The sequence below is a fragment of the Cyanistes caeruleus genome, chromosome 12 (genome assembly GCF_971803275.1).
Source record: "Cyanistes caeruleus chromosome 12, bCyaCae1.hap1.1, whole genome shotgun sequence".
In the NCBI taxonomy this organism is placed as follows: Eukaryota; Metazoa; Chordata; class Aves; order Passeriformes; family Paridae; genus Cyanistes; species Cyanistes caeruleus.
The window spans coordinates 20333584-20352262 of NC_141712.1; the positions used below are offsets into that span (position 1 = coordinate 20333584).

General features: G+C 64.5%; 2 protein-coding genes across 3 annotated transcripts in view; one reads left to right on the forward strand and one right to left on the reverse strand.

Annotated features, from left to right (window-relative positions):
* Nucleotides 1-14965, forward strand: part of ZFPM1 (zinc finger protein, FOG family member 1) — a 35105-nt gene extending 20140 nt beyond the window's left edge. Inside the window, exons 4-10 of the mRNA XM_086847350.1 lie at nucleotides 6658-6791; nucleotides 9985-10087; nucleotides 10765-10974; nucleotides 11064-11294; nucleotides 11700-11795; nucleotides 11903-12052; nucleotides 12359-14965. Coding sequence (XP_086703476.1) covers nucleotides 6658-6791; nucleotides 9985-10087; nucleotides 10765-10974; nucleotides 11064-11294; nucleotides 11700-11795; nucleotides 11903-12052; nucleotides 12359-14541 — 3107 coding nt within the window. The 3' untranslated portion in view covers nucleotides 14542-14965. The remainder of the gene's footprint in view (nucleotides 1-6657; nucleotides 6792-9984; nucleotides 10088-10764; nucleotides 10975-11063; nucleotides 11295-11699; nucleotides 11796-11902; nucleotides 12053-12358) is intronic.
* Nucleotides 14966-16064: 1099 nt separating this feature from the next.
* On the reverse strand, nucleotides 16065-18646 carry CIDEC (cell death inducing DFFA like effector c). 2 transcript variants are annotated; one of them, XM_086847943.1, is made up of 6 exons: nucleotides 18299-18646; nucleotides 17314-17385; nucleotides 17044-17185; nucleotides 16817-16966; nucleotides 16542-16726; nucleotides 16065-16463 (listed from the first exon to the last, which is right to left on the reverse strand). In XM_086847943.1, the coding sequence occupies exons 1-6, from the start codon at nucleotides 18535-18537 to the stop codon at nucleotides 16271-16273; spliced, it is 981 nt and encodes a 326-aa protein (XP_086704069.1). In that variant the 5' UTR covers nucleotides 18538-18646; the 3' UTR covers nucleotides 16065-16270. The 2 variants fall into 2 exon arrangements, with proteins under 2 accessions (XP_086704069.1, XP_086704070.1); XM_086847944.1 differs by lacking the exon at nucleotides 18299-18646 and adding an exon at nucleotides 17881-17935.
* Nucleotides 18647-18679: the final 33 nt, after the last annotated feature.

Consider the following 18679-nt stretch of genomic DNA (forward strand, 5'->3'; position numbering starts at 1 on the left):
GGAGGAGCTGTGACCAAACCCAGGGTGGCTTTTGCGTTATCCCAGCCAGTTGTGTCCCGCTTGGGAATTCCCAGGGAATTCTCCATCCCCTTCCCTACATCAGCATCACTGTTTGCAGCTCCACCTTGCAAGCCCTGCTGCTGTTTTGCCTGTTTGGGCTTTATTTAATAATTAATTACTAACTATTCAATATGAATTTAATGTTTCCTCTGTGGTGGTAGCGATGGCTCTGGGTTGATGACGGAGCCCAGGCTCCTCTCCCGATCCCCCAAACCCATCCTCACCCCCCATCCTCCATATCAGGATGGCACAGAGCAACTCCTCATATTTTTTTTTGGTGCATCTAATTAAAACTCCCGAGTCTTTTTTTTTTTCCCCCCCTTTTTTCCTCCCAGCTCCCCCTTCCCTCGTGCTCCCTCTCCCCTTCAGTTGTGTTTATCTCCCGCCTCAATAATCTCCAGCTGCCCAGAGTTTGTCTGGAAACCTCAGGGTTTATTATCGGGGTGAGCAGGGCACAATGGGGGGGACAGCTGGTCTGGGGGGGCACACAGGGCCCCATCCCTCCCCCTCTGCCCTGGTATGTGTGGGTGGGAAAAATTATTCCAGCTATTCCATTTTATCGCTGGGAGCGGAGCAGCAGGGAGCTGTGTCTGTGGGAGATCGCTGGGGGATGGGGGAGTCGGGATTCAGGGAATTGGCATCCCCATCATCCCAAATCAGGGGGTGCCCAGCAGCCTGGAATCACCCCCCTGGCTGGTCTGTGTCCAAAGGCAGCGGGGTGGAGGTGTCTGGGAACAGGGACAGTGTGGAGGGATGCTCAGGGATTTTGGGGACAGGGACAGTGTGGAGGGATGCTCAGGGATTTTGGGGACAGGGACAGTGTGGAGGGATGCTCAGGGATTTTGGGGACAGGGACAGTGTGGAGGGATGCTCAGGGATTTTGGGGACAGGGACAGTGTGGAGGGATGCTCAGGGATTTTGGGGACAGGGACAGTGTGGAGGGATGCTCAGGGATTTTGGGGGACAGGGACAGTGTGGAGGGATGCTCAGGGATTTTGGGGACAGGGACAGTGTGGAGGGATGCTCAGGGATTTTGGGGACAGGGACAGTGTGGAGGGATGCTCAGGGATTTTGGGGACAGGGACAGTGTGGAGGGATGCTCAGGGATTTTGGGAACAGGGACAGTGTGGAGGGATGCTCAGGGATTCTGGGAACAGTGACAGTGTGGAGGGATGCTCAGGGATTTTGGGGACAGGGATGGTGTGGAGGGATGCTCAGGCATCTGTTCCCATTTTCCCTTGGGAAGGAGAGCAATGGTCCTCTTGTGGTGAGAGCCCTGAGGGCGATGCTGCCAGGCTGGTGCTGATTGACAGCTGTCAATCACTCACTTGCTGCCCTGCCCTGGCTGGATCAGAGGACTGGTGGGGATTTGGGGCTTGGACCTCTGGGTACCCCCTCCCGGGGGTTCTCCCACAGACCCCCCTGCAGTCCCCTCCCTTTCCGGACGGGATATCTTCCCTCTGCATCGGCTCCGGGGCCCCTGCATTCCCCTTCCTCCCCCTCTCCGGCTTCCTGCCCCCCTCGGGCACAGCCAGGGGTCCCAGCAGCCCCAGGAGAGGGGACAGGGCAGGGACAGGGTGTCCCTGGCACAGGGGTCCCGCCACCTTGGCAGCCCTGGGCAAGCCAGGAAGTTTCCCTCCTTCCCATCCTTCCTGAGTGCTTTCTGGTGTTTTTCCCAGTGTTTATTCCTGTCCCCAGCCCTGTGGTCACAGGTCCTGTGTGTTTCCTGGTTGTCCCTTGTGAGGAGAAGCCCTGGGAACAGGGATGGCAGCACCCCGGGCATGGGAACCCCTTGGGATGGGGTCCATGAGGGGGGACAGAGCAGGGACAGGGCACCCCTGGCACAGAGGTCCTGGCAGCCCTAGGGAAGCCAGGAAGTTTTCCTGCTTCCCATCCTCCCTGAGCCTTTTCTGATCTTATTCCCAGTGTTTATACCCACATCCCTGCAGGAACAGGTCCCAGTTACTTCCTGGGCTGGGAACCCCGTGTCATGAGGGATGGGATGACACCCCTGGCGATGGCAGCACCTCAGGGATGGGAACCCCTTGGGATGGGAACCCTCTGGAGACAGGGACCCCCTCCCAGCCCCATCCCAGCAAGGCACAGCAACACCCCAAAGGCAAATGTCCCGGGAACGCTTATCAGCCCATCCTGCTGGGGCAGGGCGTCCCAGCTTCCGTGGGCCGATCCCGGGGAACGCGCGGCACGGCCGGCGCCTGCCAGCTGTGCCCCACAGCTGGCGAGCAGGGAGCGGGTCCTTTCGGGGTGCAGCCCCTCCTGGGTGCCCAGCCCGCCCTGTGCAGCCCCCCCGGGTGCCGCCTGGTGCCCGCTCCGGGCGCGGGGCAGGGCCCGGCTGCTCCATTATCCAGGGGCAGGGTTCAGCCCGATAAGGAGTCGCTTTTGGACTCGGGCAGCAAACAATCAATAAGTGGCAAGCGATGGGCAGGAGAGATAAAGGCAGAAATCCCCCCTCAGCTCCCGCCCCACCGGGGCGTCCCCAGCGCCCCAAACCGGGGGGCAGAGCCCAGCTCTGCCACAGCCGTCCCCTCTCCATCTGCAGAGCAAGCCCAGGCTGAGCCCAAGCAGGCGCAGCCCAGCAAGGCTCGATTTAAACCCTCCTCACTCCTTTGTCATCCCCAAGGCTGCCCTGATTACTCGAGCACCCGGGACGGCAAAGCCGGGATAATCTCCTTAGCCCCTTTGGAGAGATTTCCCTTTGTGAGCGGAGGTGAAGAGTGGAGATGCTGCGTGTTCACAGCTTAAGACTCTTCCCAATCGGCTCCCTCCATCTTATCGGAGCGGTGCCATCACATCATTGCAGTAGTTGAGTTGTCAGGATTTATTCCTTCCGCCGCGCTCTCGCCGCTTCTAAAAACAGCAGCTGGGGCTGGGACGGGGCTGCTGGGGGAGAACTGGGGGGAACTGGGGGAAACTGGGGCTTCTCCAGCTTGGATTTCCCCGGGCAGGAGTGGGAGAGCCATGGGAGGTTGGGTATCCATTGATGGATCCATCCATCCATCCATCCATCCATCCATCCATCCATCCATCACCCATTGATCATCCATCCATCCATCATCCATCCATGCATCCATCCATGCATCCATCCATCCATCATCCATCCATCATCCATCCATCATCCATCCATCCATCATCCATCCATCCATCCATCATCCATCTATCATCCATCCATCTATCCATCATCCATCCATCCATCATCCATCCATCATCCATCCATCCATCCATCATCCATCCATCCATCATCCATCCATCCATCCATCATCCATCCATCATCCATCCATCCATCCATCATCCATCCATCATCCATCCATCCATCATCCATCATCCATCCATCCATCCATCATCCATCCATTCATCCATCCATCATCCATCCATCCATCCATCCATCCATCCATCCATCCCCATTTCCCAGTCTCTCCATCAGCAGGGCTGGTGCTGGGGCCGGATCTGGCCCGTGGCCCCCCGGGCTGGCAGAGGGAGCTGAATTTAATCGGAGCAGGGCGGCTGATCCCGGGATGTGATCCCATGACACGCCGATAGCGGTATTTATCCTGATAGTATCCAGGCAGCTGCAAACACTGCGGGGACCTCCGGGCCCGGGTGCCCACTGAGGGGCAGAGCTCTTGGCTTGGAGGTGGTTCAAGTCCTCTGGATGCAGCTGAGGCAAAGGGATGCGGGATCAGCTTGGAATGGGATGGGGTGGGATGAGTGGATTATCATCCCTCCGCCTTCGCCCCTGCTCGCTCCCACAAGGAAAGCAAATGGCACTGCCTGGATGTGGTGGCATCTCCAGAGCTTCCAGGAGGAGCTGGCCCAGCTCCAGGCTGCTCCCAGCGGTGCTGTTCCTTTCCCTGGCCGTGGGAATGCCGTGGTCACCCGTGGGCTCTGCCTGTTCATCACACCCCGTGCCTGAGGAGGGCTCAGTGATGCCCCCCTGGAACTGTGCATCCCCTCTGGCTTCCTCCCTCCCCTGTGCCCACCTGGATTCTCGGGATGGGCGGGAATGCGGGTGCCTGCCGTGCCTGCTCGCCCGTGGGGTGGTGACAGGATTAATCTTTGCTCTGGGCACAGCTCAGCCGATTCCTTTGGAATCTCTCGATGGGAAGATAAGCCGGGAGCAGCCCTGTGTTCCCGGGGTCTGTGTCACACCAGGCAGGTGCACCTGGCTCTTCAGGGGCTTTTCCCTTCTTCCCTTCCTCCCTCCCGTCCTTCCTGCTGCTTTTCTCTGCGCCCAGAGCAAACAGGCTGGTCCCTGCCCAATTTGGTTAATGAGCTGGCAGATAAGCCCTGCTCGGTGATAACGAGGGACCGATGGCCAGGTGAGATACCCGGGGGGTGTTCACCTGCCAGGGGATCCCACAGGGAGCTGCAGCTCCCGGACTTTGCTCCAGGACACCCCGGGGGCTGGCAGCAGCTCTGCCCAGCCTCGGGCAGTGGGATGTGGCTGGATCCACGGTGGGATCGCTCCCTGCAGCCCGGTGGTCTCCACGTGCTGGCTTTGAGCTTTGTTCCCAATGTGGGGACACGCAGCATCTCCCAGCTCTCCCCATCGTTTTCCCTGTTCCCACTCAGCAGTGCTGCGTCTTTAGCTGGGAAAAAATCATCTTTTCCCTCCTTTCTTCCCTCGCTGTGTGGAGGTGGGTGCGGCGCAGGGGCTCCGCCAGCATCCCCGGCTGGCACAGGGATGCTCATCCCGCTGGAGGAGCTCTCAGCACCACCGAGCAGGGGTTCAGCACCGTCGGTGGGGTTCCAGCACCCCATTTTCGGGTGGGTGGAGGCCGCGGGGCGCTGGCGGGAGCGGGGCCGGCTCCAGCAGCACTATTTTTGTCCCCCTGTCTGGAACGGTTTTCTCTTTATCAGCGCCTGCGTGTTTTCTCTGCTGGGGATTGATACACACAAGATGAAGTGCTCTGACATGGGAAGTGTCAGGCGAATGCTCTTATCTCGGAGACATGGTCTCCTGACCCAAACGCCGCTGATTACCAGTGAGACGGGGAAGGGGGGGCACCGAGGGGGGGCACCCACAGCGGGACGTGGCCGTTGGGCTCCGGCCCCCAAAAGCAGCCGGGAAATTCGGGGTGCCAGAGCCAGAGGGGAGCCAGCACTGCTGGGGCTCTCCTGGGGGCTCAGGGGTGGAAGGGAGGGGGCGCAGCTCGGGGATGCTGAGGCTGGAGGGAGTCCAGCAGCCCGGCAGCACTTTGGGAATCAGCTGGGAGGTGCTGGAAGGGTGGAACAGTGTGAGGGTCCGAGTGCCCCGCTCAGCCCCGAGGCCACTCTGGTGGACGCTGTTCTCCCTGCCCGCCCCTGGTCCTGTCAATGCCCTTTCTCAGGCTCAGTTTGTGCCAGGGAATAAATCCCAACAGCTCCTCAAAGGCCCCATCCCTCCTCCTCCTCCTCCTCCTCCTCCTCCTCCTCCCTGTGCTGAGGTGGAGCTGCTGAGGACACGGGCAGGGGCCTGCAGGGCCCGAGGGTGGCAGGAATGTGAGGGATGCAGGGTGGGAGGATGCCAGGGATGCAGGGCAGGCACAGCCCGTGCCATGCTCACTCCCAAAACCCCTCTGAAGGGATGAAATCCCAGCTAGAAACAGCGCCGGGGTCTGCATGGCCGGGGTGGCTTTGGGAGCGCTCCAAGGGCTGTGGGAATGGGGAGGCAGAGCCCAGAGCACTGCTGGGGCTGTGGCACAGGGATGGAGAGGGACAGGGACCAGCCTGGTGACCCCAAACACCTCGGGGAGCCTGGACACCCCAGCGGGCAGCGGGTTTTGCCGGGTGCTCCCCCGGGATGTGCTCCAAGCAGTCCCAGGTGGCCCGGGCTGGACAGAGGGGACCCGTGGGTGGCAGTGGCACCTGGGCCACGGCAGGTGACACCACCCAGCGCTCCCAGTCGCTCACCTCAGCTCACCCCAGCGCCGGGAGGATCCAGATGTCAGCCCTGCTAATAAACACATCAGATTTCAATCTCCGCAGCCATGGGATCGCTTTATCCTCCCCGCGCTCCCGGCTCCAAAGGCAATTTTGCCTTCAGCCAGCGCAGCCTCCTCCCTGCCCAGGGCACCCGGGACCGGCCGCATCCCCGCGGGGCTTCAGGGGGCTCCTTGTGCTGCAGTGCCGGGGCGGGGGATGCTCGGGCTCCGCGCACGGGCTGCCTTTGGCTCGCTGTCCCCCCGGAGCAGCTCGGTTTTGGGGGGCAGCAGCCGGCGAAGGGCAGGCAGCACATCCATCTGGGTATTGGTTACCTGCCATCTTATCTGCGCTCCCAAAGACGAAGGCACAGTTAAAACATTTTCGAGCAGCCTTCATAGCGTATTCACATGTTATCTAACCCATTAAACCGGAGCCTTATCAGATAATCAAAGCCATTAAGCCCTGAAGCTGCTGCGACTTTGGGTTCGGGGATGGGAAACTCTCCTTCCTCTCCGCCGTGCCGGGACCCCCGGGAAGGGGAGGGGAGGGATCCCCCCTGGGGACAGCCAGGAGCAGCCCCCGGCCCCAGTGCCCACATCCCCCAGGATTTGGGGTGCTGCAGGCCAGGGGGGCTCTGGGGCGCATCCCGCTGATGCTGTGCGTGTCCCCCCGCAGATGAGCTGGAGCTGGAGGTGCGGGACGGGCAGAGACGGGTGCGGACCCGCAGGAGCCTCCCCGAGGGCTTCTCCTGGGGCCCCTTCCAGGGCAGCATCCACAGCGAGCCGGCATCGCCGGGGCACGGCGACACGGTAAGGAGCACCCCGAGGGGATGGTGGCGGGGCAAGTCCTGAGGAAACAAATTCTTTTAAGTCCCTGCTTGATCTCCTCAGCCCCGGGAATGTCCCGGTTTGAGCGGGCCGGAGGTTTCCCTGCCAGCCCAGGGCATTCCCACGGGCCGGGGACGGGATGTTGCCATCCCTGTGCACGGGCAGAGGTGGCACCTGTGTCCTCACACGGGAGATGGGCTCTGGCTTCCCCAGCCCGGGGCTGCTCCCTGGGGACTCTGGATGTGCCTGGAAAGCACCAGCAGCGTGGCAAGGGGCAGGAGGGGAGCGCCGAGGGGACACCGGGGGGCTGCTGGTGGCCGTGGGTGCCATCACCAGGGGGAGCAGCAGAGGAGGGAGGTGTCCAGGAGTGTCCCTGAGTGTCACTCTGGGTGTTTTTAGGCTCTGCATCCTTCATTCCAGCCACATCCTTCCCCCCACATCCCCCCCCAGCAGCACACAGACAGCTCCAGCCCAGGATCCTCAAGCCCTGGCTCCATCCCCACCTCTTCCTCCTCCTCCTCCTCTCTCCTTTGCTCTCTTTTTTTTCTTTCTTTCTTTTTTTTTTTTAAGCTCAGGCCCGTTTATCTTTGCTGAATTAAATCCTTGATTAACCCTTATCTGCCCAGTTTGGCTCCCTATCTCCCGGTTGGCGCCGTGTGTCCAGACACCCGGTACAGGATGATTGATTTCCCCAAGATATGCGCAGCTTTTTTCTGATACTTCATTTATTGTCTAAATATTTTTGCTCCCATTTCAGCAGCTCCCTTATCGAGCCCGGCTGATGATTCCCAGCCCTGCTCTCCTCTGCCACTCTCCTCCTTCCCTATCTCTGCTCAGGGAAGGGAGGAAGGAATTGCAGCCCCATCCCTGATAGGGGCTGTCACCCTCAGGTCCCTTCCTCTTTGTTGCTGGTGGCGTTGGGGGGGTGTGCAGGGGGTCTCCCCCAAATCCTGCCCGGCTCTGCTCTTCATCTCCACGTGGGAGATGATCCCAGCCTGGCCTTTTTCAGTGGGAGCTGGGAGCACTGGGTGGCTTTAATATTTCGTGGCGTGGAGCACCGTGTGTCCCCATCGCCTGCTGGTGGAGAAGGAGAAAGGAGGGAAATGAGGAGGAGGAGAAAAGGGAGGAGGAAGATTCCTACCCACCCCTACCTGATCCTACAGGGTTCTCCCCAAAAGATCCTCGCTCGGGAAGGTGTGGAAACCCTCTGGCAGACAGCCCAGGGGTGCTGAGGGATGGTGAAGCCCCTGTGGGACTGCACCCCCCGTGTCCCCCCGTGTCCCCCCGTGTCCCCCCGTGCCCCCCCGTGTCCCCCCGTGCCCGGCTGCCCGCGGGCAGGGCCGTGCGGATGCGGATGCAGAGCAGATAGGGTTTCCGATGGTTATCGGCTGCCGTGCAGCCCAGACAGCGACCTCTTTGTTCAGGGAGAACAAGGAAGGGCTTCAGGCCGGGCTGGGGCCGCCCTGGGGAGCGGGGTGCGCGCCCCAGGGTGCTGGGAGCACCTTGGGGTGCTGCGGGGTCCTGCAGGGCAGGCGGCCCCTCCGGCGGGGGGAACCCACAGCCAAATTCCGAAGGGATCCTCCTCTCCCGGGGGTGCTCTGCCCATGTGGCAGCAGCAGTGCCCATCCCTGTGTCCTGTGTGAGGGTCCCAAAAGGGTCCCAAAGCCCCCAGCCCCATTTCCTGTAGCCATAGGGGCACCACTATGAGAGGTGCACATGCATGTGCCAGTGTCACACCCCTGTGCCAGTGTCACACCTGTGCCAGTGCCACACACCCCTGTGCCAGTGTCACACCCCTCTGTGCCAGTGTCACCCCTATGCCAGTGTCACACCCCCCTGTGCCAGTGTCACACCCCCCTGTGCCAGTGTCACCCCTGTGCCAGTGTCACACCCCCCTGTCCCAGTGTCACACACCTCTGTGCCAGTGTCACACCCCCCTGTCCCAGTGTCACACACCTGTGCCAGTGTCACACACCTGTGCCAGTGTCACACACCTCTGTGCCAGTGTCACACCCCCCTGTGCCAGTGTCACCCCTGTGCCAGTGTCACACCTGTGCCAGTGTCACACCCCCCTGTGCCAGTGTCACACCCCTGTGCCAGTGTCACACCTGTGCCAGTGTCACACCTGTGCCAGTGTCACACCCCCCTGTGCCAGTGTCACACCCCCCTGTGCCAGTGTCACACACCTCTGTGCCAGTGTCACACCCCCCTGTGCCAGTGTCACACCCCTGTGCCAGTGTCACACCTGTGCCAGTGTCACACCCCTCTGTGCCAGTGTCACCCCTGTGCCAGTGTCACACACCCCTGTGCCAGTGTCACCCCTGTGCCAGTGTCACACCTGTGCCAGTGTCACACCCTCCTGTGCCAGTGTCACACCCCCCTGTGCCAGTGTCACCCCTGTGCCAGTGTCACACCCCCCTGTGCCAGTGTCACACCCCCCTGTGCCAGTGTCACCCCTGTGCCAGTGTCACACCCCTGTGCCAGTGTCACACCCCCCTGTGCCAGTGTCACACACGTGTTGGGGACTTTATCACGCTGCCAGCACTCGGCTCCTGGCAGTGATAAGGCCCCAACTGGCTGCGACTGTCAGGCTGACTTGGAGGGGTTGGAAATATTGGGATGGATAATTAGATTTCATATCGTTACTGCAGCAGCCATCGGAGGATCAGGGAGATTAATTTCCCCCCCCTTGTGCTCATTAATATTCATTAGAATGCAGGGAGGCTGAGCTGGGCATGGGCTGAGCGGGGAGCGCTGTGACCCCCCTGGCAGCCCCTCAGTGACCCCAGCCTGTTTTGGGGAGCGCTGTGACCCCCCTGGCAGCCCCTCAGTGACCCCAGCCTGTTTTGGGGAGCGCTGTGACCCCCCTGGCAGCCCCTCAGTGACCCCAGCCTGTTTTGGGGAGCGCTGTGACCCCCCTGGCAGCCCCTCAGTGACCCCAGCCTGTTTTGGGGAGCGCTGTGACCCCCCTGGCAGCCCCTCAGTGACCCCAGCCTGTTTTGGGGAGCGCTGTGACCCCCCTGGCAGCCCCTCAGTGACCCCAGCCTGTTTTGGGGAGCGCTGTGACCCCCCTGGCAGCCCCTCAGTGACCCCAGCCTGTTTTGGGGAGCGCTGTGACCCCCCTGGCAGCCCCTCAGTGTGACCCCCGTGCTGACCCCCTGTCCCTGCCCCACAGAGCCCCCCCGTGACGCTGGTGCTGGGGGACGAGAGCTGCTGGCTGTCCCGCCTGCCCCTCGTGCCCGGAGAGCCCGATGCCAACGCCGTCATCTACAGGAAGGGTTGGTACCAGGGGGAGTGGGAGGGGTCCCCAGCAGTGTCCCCTGTCCCACTGCTGGCTGTCCCTGAGCTTGTCCCTGTCCCTGCTTCCCTGGCTGCTGCCAACAGGGATGGGCACAGGGATGGGAGCAAGGATGGACACAGAGATGGTAAAGATGAGCACAAAGGCTCAGGGATGGGCACAAGGATGGACACAGGGATGAGTGCAGAGATGGATGTAAGGATGGATGGAGGCAGGGATGGACACGAGGATGGGTGCAGAGATAGATGCAGGGATGGATGCAGAGGTGGGCACAGGGATGGGCACAGCGATGGATACAGGGATGGGCACAGCGATGGATACAGGGATGAGCACAGGGGATGGATACAGGGATGGGCACAGCGATGGATGCAGGGATGGGCACAGGAATGTCACAGGGATGGATGCGGGGATGGGCACAGCGATGTCGCAGGGATGAGCACTGGAATAAGTGCAGGGATGGGCACAAGCCGGAGCGGCGGCTCCGGGCGGGCTCCGCGGGGCTCAGCACGGGCAGACACCGCCATCTCCAGGCCGTGGCCGGGAGGAAGCAGCGGCCGCTGCCGGGACGGCGGGGACAAGGCGGGACAGAGGGGACGGGCCAGGCCGGCGGCAGGGCGGGATCCAGCGATCCCCGCTCACCGCTGTCCCCCTTTCCAGACGAAGCCCTGTGGTGCCGCACGACGCGCCCGCTGCGGGAGGACGAGCCCCTGAGCGCCTTCGTGGTGGCAGAGCCACCAGCCGTCCCCAACCACGGGGTGAAAGCGGAGCCCGGCGAGTCCCCGTACCCGGCGGCGCTGCACTCGGACATCCAGCTGCTGCCACAGCAGGCAGGCATGGCCGCCATCCTGGCCACCGCCGTGGTCAACAGTGAGTCCAGGGACACGCGGGGAGGGCGGCCCTGCCGGGGCTCCCCTGCCCGTCACACAAGCCACGTCCCTGTCCCTCGCTCTCCACAGAGGACGTGTTCCCCTGCAAGGACTGCGGGATCTGGTACCGGAGCGAGCGCAACCTCCAGGCCCACCTGATGTACTACTGTGCCAGCCGGCAGAGCGCCGGCGCCGGCTCCCCGGCCCTGGACGAGAAGCCCAAGGAGACGTATCCCAACGAGAGGGTCTGCCCCTTCCCACAGTGCAAGAAGAGCTGTCCCAGTGCCAGCTCCCTGGAGATCCACATGCGGAGCCATAGCGGTACGGCATGGCATGGCACGGCACGGCATGGCATGGCATGGCATGGCATGGCACGGCACGGCATGGCATGGCATGGCATGGCATGGCATGGCATGGCATGGCATGGCACAGCATGGCACCCCTCCTCTGCAGGCTTTGGGGTGGCAGCATCAGTGAGAGGAGGTTTAGCCCAGCTGAGGGGCAGGGAGGATGGAGGGAGGGAGGATGGAGGGAGGGAGGATGCAGGGCTGAGCACATTGACCAGTGGGATGAAGTTCTCCCCAGCTGGGTCACTGGTTTGGCACAGCTCACTTGTAGGTCTTCCCCCATTTCTGACGTGGAGAGACAGAGAGAGTTTGGCCCTGTGGGTGTCCCCATAGTCCCTGTCCCCCTCCCCTCAGCACTGAGTGTCCGTCTGTCCGGCAGGAGAGCGGCCGTTCGTCTGCCTCATCTGCCTGTCCGCCTTCACCACCAAAGCCAACTGTGAGCGGCACCTGAAGGTGCACACGGACACCTTGAACGGTGAGTGTCCCGTGGGGACAGCCCCGTCCCCTCCAGCACTTCCAGGGATGGGCGCTTGTCCTTCCTGCCCTGCCCGCTCAGCCCGGTGCCCTGTCCTGTCCCCTCAGGTGTCTGCCACAGCTGTGGCTTCATCTCCACCACGAGGGACATCCTGTACAGCCACCTGGTCACCAACCACATGATCTGCCAGCCGGGCTCCAAGGGCGAGGTGTTCTCACCTGGATCAGCCCTTCCTGCTGCCAAACCCCTCGCTCCCGGTGAGTGCTGGCGCTGTGGGTGACACAGGATGGCATTGTCACCGAGGGCTTGGGTCTGGTGGTGGGAAGGGAGGAGGGCATGGTACAGTGTCCCTGTTCCAGGACACTGGGAATGGAGAACAGAGCAGGATCCCTGTGCCAGAGCAGGACGTGGCCATGAGATGAGGGGTGAGGATCCCTGCCCTGGGGGTGTCAGTACCAGGGGGACAGGGCAGCATCCCCGTGCCGGCGTTCTCAGTGATGAGCACCCATCATCCCTGTGCAGCCGGGGCTGTCGGTGACACTGTGGCCTCTGTCCCCCCGCAGGGCTGAGCCAGCCGAACAACTCGTCCCTGCGGAAGTGCAGCCTGAGCGCGTTCCTGCCCGAGGCGCTGCCGCCGCTGCCGCAGCATGTGGTGCTGCCCGGCCCCGACCCCGCAGCGCTACCGGCACCGCCCGCCTCGCCCCCCGACACCAGGGCCGGAAAACTCTCACCCCCAGCCCAGCCGCAGAACGGGGAAGGGCCTTCATCGGCCTCCTCCTCCTCTTCCTCCTCCTCCACGTCCGGCGAGCCCGTGCGCATCAAGGAGGAGCCGGCCGGCAGCCCGGGCAGCGAGGCGGAGGCGCCGAAGAGCGGGGAGGGGGCCGGCAGCCCCGACGCCGCCTCCCGGACCTCGTCCCCCCGCAGCCTGTCCTCGGCCAAGGTCAAATCGGAGCTCGCCAGCCCCACGCCGGGCTCCAGCCCCGTGCCCAGCGAGCCGGGGACGGGCACGGCGGGCGGCACCGTCTTCCTCCCGCAGTACGTGTTCGGCCACGAGGCCGCGGTGGTGCCGCAGGCGTCGGAGATCCTGGCGAAGATGTCGGAGCTGGTGCACAGCCGGCTGAAGCAGGGCCACGGGGGCGCGGTGCCACCCGCCATCTACACGGGCACGCCGGTGCCCAAGGGGGCCACCTGCTTCGAGTGCGAGATCACCTTCAACAACATCAACAACTACTACGTGCACAAGCGCCTGTACTGCTCCAGCCGGCACCTGGCCGAGGACAGTCCCCCCGGGGCACGCAAGCTCAAAGCGGCCCCCGGGGCGCCCAAGGGGACGCTGCTGTCCCCCCCGGCGGGGAACGGGCAGGGCCCGGCAGCGGGGGACGGGGACGCCGGGCGCGATGCCACCCCGCCCGCCGCCGCAACGGAGGGCAAGGCTGAAGAGGGGGGCACCAAAGCGGGGTCCCCTGAGGCCGAGGGGGGGTCGGGGCGGTGCAGCGAGGACAGCCAGAGCCCCGGCAGCTCGGCGGGGGACGATGGGGACGAGGACCCCAGCAAGACGCTGTGCGAGGCGTGCAACATCCGCTTCAGCCGCCACGAGACCTACGTGGTGCACAAGCGCTTCTACTGCGCCTCCCGGCACGACCCCCCCGTGCGCCGCCCCGCCGCCCCCAAAGTGCCCTTGGTGCCGCAGCCGCTGCGCACCCGCAAGCGCCGCAAGCTGTACGAGCTGCACGGCGCCGGCCGCCGCCCCGCCGAGCCCCCGCCGGCACCGGAGCCGCCGCCCGCAGAGCCGCCCGCCGCCGAGCCCCGCGCCAGCCCCGACACCGAGGGACCCATCGACCTGAGCAAGAAGCCGCGGTGGCAGAGCGAACCGGCACCGGTACCGGCACCGGCACCGGCACCGGCCCCGCTGCTGCCCCTCGCCGATTACCACGAGTGCACCGCGTGCCGCATCAGCTTCAACAGCCTGGACGCGTACCTGGCGCACAAGAAGTACCAGTGCCCGGCCACGCCGCTGCAGCCCCGCACCCTCGAGCACCTGCACAAGATGAAGGGGGCCATGGGCGCCCCCCTGAAGGGCCGGCACAGCCCCGGCAGCCCCGGCGAGGGGGACCCCGAAGGAGCGGTGCGGGTGAGGGCGGCCCCGGCGGGGAGCCCCGGCGTCCCCTACCCCGGGGCGGACTCGCTGCAGCGTCACCCCAAGTGTCCCCTGCCGCCTCCGGGGGCCAAGGGTCCCCTCGCCGCCTGTCCCTACTGTCCCCTCAACGGGGCCATCAAGGGCGACCTCCTGGAGCACTTCCGAAACGCCCACGGGCTCTTCGTGGCCAAGCCGCCGGCGGGGGCCGGGCCGGGGCTCCCGGACGCGCTGGCCCCCGGTGGCAGCAGGACGCCCGAGCCCCCGCTGCCCGCCGCGTCCCCCCCGCGCCCGCCCGGCCCCCGCCTGCGCCGGGACAGCCTCACCGCCAAGGAGGGCCGGGACAGCCCCCGGCCCCCCGGCTCCCCCCGCGCCCCCGCCTCGCCCGGAGCCCCCGAGGGACTGCGGGAAGCCGCCCGCAAGCCCCCCACGCCCCCCGCCTACACGGACAGGGGGGTGCAGACCCCCCCGGCCAAGGCTGTGCCCGGCCCGGTGCCCAACGGCAACCACAGGTACTGTCGCCTCTGCAACATCAAGTTCAGCAGCCTGTCCACCTTCATCGCCCACAAGAAGTATTACTGCTCCTCCCACGCCGCCGAGCACGTCAAGTAACCCCCCCCCCGAGCCCCCCAGCACCTCTCGGGGGGCTGCAGGGGCTGGGGGATGGAACCTGTGCCTGACACCCCCCGCTCCGTGCAGGGGTCGGGGTGATGGAGGACCCCCCTCGGGAGGCTCCCCCAGGGCAGCTTTGGCATCTGGAGCCCCAAAGTTGGGGGTGAGGACCCTGGTGGTGGGGGGTCAGCCCCCACCTGTTCCCCGGGGGGAAACTGAGGCAGGGGGATGGTGCACGGCCCTGCCCTGGGGGCTGCAGGGGGCTTTTCCCCCGGGTAGACACTACGGGGCTGCGGTGGGGCTGTGGGGGGCACGGGCTTGGCCCCAGCACCCCAGGAAATCTGGGGGTGCCCCCACCGCAGGGCGGAGCCAGCACTGGGAACTGTGTGTATAAGTGTGTACAGAAATAAATATGTCTGCTAAACACCTGTGTGGGGTGGGGGACGCTGCGGGGGCTGGCACGGCCACCGGGGCCGTGGGGACATCGGACAGCCGCGGGTGACAGCGGCTATCTCGGGGCAGGGCACGGTGTCCCCACGCTGTCCCCTGGGTGGCACCTTCGGCAGCCCGGGGAGGTCACACGTCCCTGCCACGGGGCAAAGTCGCTGCTCCCAGATGGAGCTCAGCTGGTGCTGACGGCTCATTAATTATCAAGCTAATTAAGCCCCAGAGCGCCGGGTGGGGCTCAGCTCTCTGCCACCTGAGCAGTCCCTGCGCTGCAGCTCCAGACCCTGCAGTGTCTGGTGTCCCCCACAGCGTGACAGGGGAGGATGGCCCTCAGGACCCCCAGAGCATGGCTTGTCACCACCCCACGGCTCATCCCGGTGCTTCCCAGTATTCCCAGTCCAGCACAGGTGGGCAGTAGGTTGTTCCCCTCCCTCCCACCCTCCCTGGCAGGGGTGGTGCTTCAGGATCATTCTGGGCTCCCCCTGCACACTTGGGGACAGTCCCCAAGGGCCAGGTCGCTGGAGCCCAGTGCCCCCAGCTCTGTTTGTTTCCCAGCTGATCTCTCTGGAGCTGCCAGGCCCTCGGGATGCCCTGGATGATGCCCCTGCCGGGCGTTGTGCAAGGCTGGCATGGGCACAGCGACCACAGCCCTGCCCAGGGCTGCCAACGGGGACCCCAGGGCCAGGAACACCCCCTCCAGGGCACGGGGACTGTCCCTCTGTGCCAGCCCTGCACCGGCCGGGGCACAGGGGGCAGGGAGAGCTTTCACTCCTTTACAGGGAGCGAGGACAGGCGTGGTGCCAGCTGTCCCAGGGCAGGGGCTCTGGGCTTTGCCCCATCACTGTTGTGGGTGCCTGCAGTGCCAGCAGCGTCTCGGCGCTGTGCCAGGGGGTGGGAGCCAGGCTCTGGTGCCAGGGAGGAGGAGGAGGAGGATGGAGGCAGCAGCTCCCCTGGGGAAGAGCTTGCGACAGGTCCCCTCCTCACACCTCTTACAGCACCAGCTCAGGGTGCCAAGTAGTGCAAGGGCTGGGTGTGCTGGGTGTCGTTCCCCCCCAAAAACATGACACAAAATCAGCTGAATTCGGGAGAACTTTACTTAAATAAATATATTTACAGAGCAGCAGCTATTCCAGAGCAGATTTGGCCACACTCAGCCAGCAGAGTGCAAGGAGAGGCTGTGCCAGGCACCGTGGCAGCCTCGGCCCAGGCATTGACCTAGCGGGGTGCTGGGACCCCCGAGGATGGGGGGACAGCAGAGGGGACAGGCCAGGCCAGCCAACCCTCACTGCGACATCTTCTTGTAGGGCAGGGCGGGGAGGCTGCAGGGCAGGAGGTTCTGAAGGGGCAGCGGGCTCTTCTCCTCTTCCTTCTGCTCCTCCTCGGTGGCATCCAGGAGCTGCTGCATGTAGCACGAGGTGCCCAGCAGGACGTGGCCCGTGGCCTGCATGGTGAACAGCCCCCAGCGCAGGGCTTCCCTGGGCGGGGAGAAAGGGGTCAGCGTGCCAGGGAAGGGCTGGGCAGCGTCCCTGTCCCCGGGCTGTCCCCACACTCACTTCACCAGGCGCCGGGCCCCGTAGCAGCGCAGGTCGTAGGACATGCTGTAGGTGCCATACAGGGTGGCTTTGACGTTGAGGCAGCCCAGGTCCTTCGGGTGGGTCTTGTACAGGTCGAAGGTGACGCAGGCGACGTCGATCCTGCGCGGGGGCTTGCGGGACAGACTCACCTGGTAGCCACGTGTCTAGGGAAGAGAGCAGGACCACAGTCACCCACCTCCAGCGTGGGACAGATGGGAAAACCAGCCTCTCACTCCTCTCAGGGCTTCCCTCACCTTGGGGGCAGTCCAGGTCTGTCCCTTGCTCAGGGCCATCAGCGCCGTGCCCTCCTCCAGCGTCCGGAAGAAGGACTCTGTCTCCACGGCGGTGCCATCCTCATCCAGCACCAGCACGATGGGCGCCGGCAGGGCCAGGGCGCTCTGAGCCTGCCGAGGGGCTGGGGGTGAGCAGGGCTGGGGACACAGCCCGGATAGACAGACAGAGCCCGGACAGACAGACAGACCTGGCACAGCAGCTCGGCGAGGCTCGGGGCCATGACGCCCTTGCGCAGGCTGCGGTCGCAGTTGCACACGCGGTAGGGCCGGGACGGTGGGGCCGGGCCTGCCAGCAGCTGCTGGGTCATGGAGGCACTGGCAGAGACACATCTGGGAAGGGGTGCAGGGATTTGGGATGTTCTGAGAGCCAGCAAAACCCCCTGGCAGCGCCAGCACCCAGGGAGGGCTCTGGTGGGATGTCCCCCCAGTCCTGGGGACAGGGGCTCCATGGCACTTACTTGGACACAGGGGCAGCCAGGCGCTGGCTCAGGGATTTGGCGTAATCCATCTTCCAGGGAGCACGGAGCAGCCTGTGGGAGGAAGGACAGAGGTCCCTGTCAGCTCCTGTCCGCTCAAAACCTGTTCCCACCAGCACGTTCCACTCAGCTCCAGGGGATCTTCCACTCCTTTCAGCTCCTGTCTGCTCCAGTGTCCCCACTGGCAGTTCCGGTGGCAGAATTGAGCCTGAGCTCTGTCACCGCTGCCTTTAGAGGGGCTGGTCCTGCCCTTTGGCCAGGGCCAGGCCAGCGGTGGCCGCCCGGCCAGAGTCCCCTGCCAGCACGGCTCTTGCGTAAAGGGACACGTGGGAGCCTGAGTCAGCGCTGGAGCAAAGGTGACACACCAGCCCTGGGCCAGCTCTGGGACCTCGGAGAGGGCAACCGGGGCTTTGGGAGCCAGAGACACCCATGGGAGCACCCCCAGCCCTGCTGACCCACGGCTATCTCCAGCCAGGAGGGGCTCCAAGGGTATCTCCAGCCAGGAGCCTCATGGTGGGGAGCTCCAGTGGAGATCCCCCATTCCCTTACCTCCAACAAACACCAGCTCTTCTTCCCAGGATCATCCCCCTGAGCCTCACCTCACCTTATATACCTGTCACAGAGACTCCTCCCCCCCGGGGCCGCTCCCCTCCTGCCCAGCCAGCCCCAAGCGGGGTCTGGAGCATCGCCCTGCTGAGGAGGCGCTGCGGGAGCTGGGCATGGCCCGGCTGGAGAAGGGAATGCTGACAGGGGATCCCATCAATCCGTATAAATATCTCCACGGGCTGGCACAGGACGGTGCCAGGCTGTTCCCAGCGCCGTCCAGGACCAGGAGCGATGGCCACGAACTAAACCACGAGGAATTCCCTCTCGACGTGAGGAGGAAGCTCTGTCCATGGAGGGTGGCAGAGCCCTGGCACAGCTGCCCAGGGAGGGTCTGGGGTGTCTGGAGCCATTCCAAACCCACCTGGACGTGTTCCTGTGCCACCTGCTCCAGGTGTCCCTGCCGGAGCTCCCTTCCACCCTAAAAATTCCCTGATTCCGCGGCACGCGCGTGTCCCGTCCCTGTGCGCGCGGGGAGCCTGTGCACATCTGGAGCCGCGCGTCTGCCCCCGCCAACATCTGTCCAGCCGCGCGTGTGCGCGGAACCTGGCACCTCCCTGCCCCTCCACGTGCTGCACACAGCCCCTGTCCGCACGTCCACATGTCCACCTGTCCACATGTCCACCTGTCCACCTGTCCACATGTCCACCTGTCCGCACACCTGCGCTCCGTCCCCGCCGTGCGCGGCCCCTTTAAGGCGGGGCGGGGCGAGCGGAGCGCGCGCTCCCCCTCCCCCGGCCCGCCC